General features: G+C 35.5%; 1 protein-coding gene across 1 annotated transcript; it reads left to right on the top strand.

Annotated features, from left to right (window-relative positions):
* The first annotated feature begins 748 nt into the window (after positions 1 to 748).
* LOC100959259 (olfactory receptor 10A3-like) lies at positions 749 to 1693 on the top strand. Its single transcript, XM_003781504.1, has one exon. It carries the CDS (start codon positions 749 to 751, stop codon positions 1691 to 1693), a length of 945 nt encoding a protein of 314 aa, XP_003781552.1.
* Positions 1694 to 2992: the final 1299 nt, after the last annotated feature.

The raw sequence follows: 2992 nt of genomic DNA, 5'->3' as shown, positions 1-2992 counted from the left end.
TCAAATTTCAAGATCACAACGACCAAAAAAATGGTATTTTTATTATGTTATCTAGATTGCTAAGATAAAGCATAGGGAAATAACATTAAAAAATTTTCATCTGTGCCAATCAAATATGGTTAGCCAGATCCAAGTGAGCAGAAATAAGGAAGCTTGAAGCCTATTCACAAAACCACAGATCACATATGATAGGTTCATCTAAACCACACCCCCCTGATGTGTTTCTACAATATCATCACATGTTATCAATATAGACAGGCACTGAGCATGGTGAATATTTGCTTGGACTTTGAATTTTTCAGTTATCATCAAAATTATGGAAATATATTTTCCAATCTACTTTTTAACACTTCTTTTGTCATCTTAAATTTTACATTTGTTTAAAATTGATTAAAGTTGATGTGATGTATAACAGCAGTATGAGACTGGAACTTAAGTCATAAAATGCTTTATTTGCTTTAAGACTATGTTTAATTTTCAAACTGTACAGTGTACAAGTTAGAAATTTGATGTTATTTAGTACTTATCAAATAAGTACTGAGCCCAAAGTTTTTAGCTTTCCCATTCTAAGTGAAATATTGATTATTCCAAGAACTTGACCATTCTCCAAAATTCCCAAAATCAATTTCTGACAAGAAGAGATCTCCTTGTGGCTTCTGCTGAGAATTTCTGGAGACCAGACTGTGACTTTGTCATAGACTTTATATACTATGTTCATGAAATGAATGTAGGACTCCACTAACTGAAAATGAATAGGGAAAATCAAAGCTCTGTGGTTGAATTCATTCTCCTGGGCTTTTCTACATTTCCGGAACTCCAAAAGCCACTCTTTGGGGTTTTTTTCATTATTTATCTGGTTACTCTGATGGGAAATGCCATCATTATAGTTGTTATCTCCCTGGACAAGAGTCTCTACATTCCCATGTACCTGTTCCTCCTGAACTTATCTGTGGTGGAAGTGAGTTTCAGTGCAGTCATCATGCCTGAAATGCTGGTGATCCTTTCCACGGAGAAAACTGTGATGTCTTTTGTGAGCTGTTTTGCACAGATGTATTTCATTCTTCTTTTTGGTGGGACTGAATGTTTTCTCCTGGGAGCGATGGCTTATGACCGATTTGCTGCAATTTGCCATCCTTTGAACTACCCAGTGATTATGAACAGAAGAGTTTTCATGACATTAGTAATATTCTCATGGGTCTCAGGGATCATGGGGGCTACTATGCAGACCACATGGGTATTTAGTTTTCCTTTCTGTGGCCCCAACGAAATTAATCATCTCTCCTGTGAAATTCCAGCAGTGCTAGATCTTGCATGTGCAGACACATTTTTGTTTGAAAAATATACTTTTACAAGCACCATTTTGATTGGTGTGATTCCTTTCTTGTTGATACTCTTGTCTTATATTCGAATACTTTTTGTGATCCTGAAGATGCCATCAACCACTGGGAGGCAAAAGGCCTTTTCCACCTGTGCCTCTCATCTCACATCTGTGACCCTCTTTTTTGGTACGGCCAACATGAGTTATTTGCAACCCAAATCTGGCTACTCACCAGAAACCAAGAAAGTGATTTCATTGTCTTACTCACTGCTTACACCTTTGCTGAATCCACTTATCTACAGTTTGCGCAACAGTGAGATGAAGAGAGCATTGATGAAATTATGGCAAAGAAAAGTGTTTTTACATGTAGTCTAACTGTGTTTCAGTAGGTACGTGATATTTGTTTGATACCCTATTGTATATTAAATTTAAATAATAATAAAAAGTTATTTTCTTTATGATGTAAATATATTTAATTTTTTTGAGTTCTCCAACTTAGAAAGTATGTCAGGGATTCCTTTATTTTAGTAAAATAGTGCTGTGTTTACAATAGATACTTAAGTTTTCATAACATATCATACAATAGTGTAATCATCCACTGATATGAACTTCCACTTCTTTATGTGATTAATATCATTAAAAGGATGCTTCAGTATTACCTTTATTGCATATGTTCATGTGCTCTAATGTATTTATACATATGTGACATATTTATTAATGTGGGACTCATGAGACAGAGTACATGTGCTTAAAATTTTTAATAGCTATTGCAAAGTTTCTTTTCAAAATGACTTTAGTTGCTTTGTACTAAGTGGAAGGCCATTGTGCTTTGCGAACAAGGTACATCTTCAAGGAGACTAACAAATAGAGTGTTGCAGTTTTTATTTCTGGAGTGAAAATCTGTTCCATAAATAAGTAAAAAATGTGCATGTATTTTGGGGATCTACACTGGTTCTACTTCATGGACTGATATAGATTGTAATCCAAAAGAGGATTTTTTGGGGGAATTTTCCCAAATATTCATCCAATGTTGTTGACCAGAGGACCACCTGGAAATTTTCCACAAATCTCACTTCATATATATTTTCAATAATAGACCACCTTAGGAGAGATTGGTTAAATTTCCATTTGTAGGCCAAAGCATCCTAGACCCTTAGTGTACGAAGAATGAATGGTGAGAGAATGAAGGAATGAAGCTAAAATAGAGGAGATTTATGCAGAAGATAAATGGGATCCTTTTGCCAATTATGTTGATCAAGAGGTGTTTCCTAATGCTAAGCTCCAGACACCATAAGCATGACTTGGATACATGAAAGGAGCTACTGCTCAAACTTTCCCCATGAAAACTGTGAATCAGTCTGTAATAGGTAACTTCACCCTAAAATAAAAGCCTGCTTTGACATTCTTTGTGATTCTTCATTGTAGTTGTATGGTTAATGTTATGTCCTCCTTGTAAATCCCATCTGTCTTTTTTCCCATCTAAGGGACTTATCAGCTTGAACTTTCTTCGTACATTTAAATGTGTGATATGTTCATTTTTTGATCACCACATTTAATAATAAACTCTATGGGGGGGACAGAGGCAAGATGGCTAACTGGAGCCAGCTTTCCACAGAGGCTTCCCACCAGAAGGAGAGTTAAAGGACAGAAGTTTAGGAAGTAAGCTGATGGTTT

This window comes from Otolemur garnettii, unplaced genomic scaffold, assembly GCF_000181295.1.
Source record: "Otolemur garnettii isolate 467f Iridium unplaced genomic scaffold, OtoGar3 scaffold00001, whole genome shotgun sequence".
In the NCBI taxonomy this organism is placed as follows: Eukaryota; Metazoa; Chordata; class Mammalia; order Primates; family Galagidae; genus Otolemur; species Otolemur garnettii.
This window is presented reverse-complemented; position numbering and strand designations above follow the sequence as displayed.

Coding starts and splice junctions, on each gene's coding strand:
- LOC100959259 (XM_003781504.1), top strand. CDS start 749: ATGAATAGGGAAAATCAAAGCTCTGTGGTTGAATTCATTCTCCTGGGC.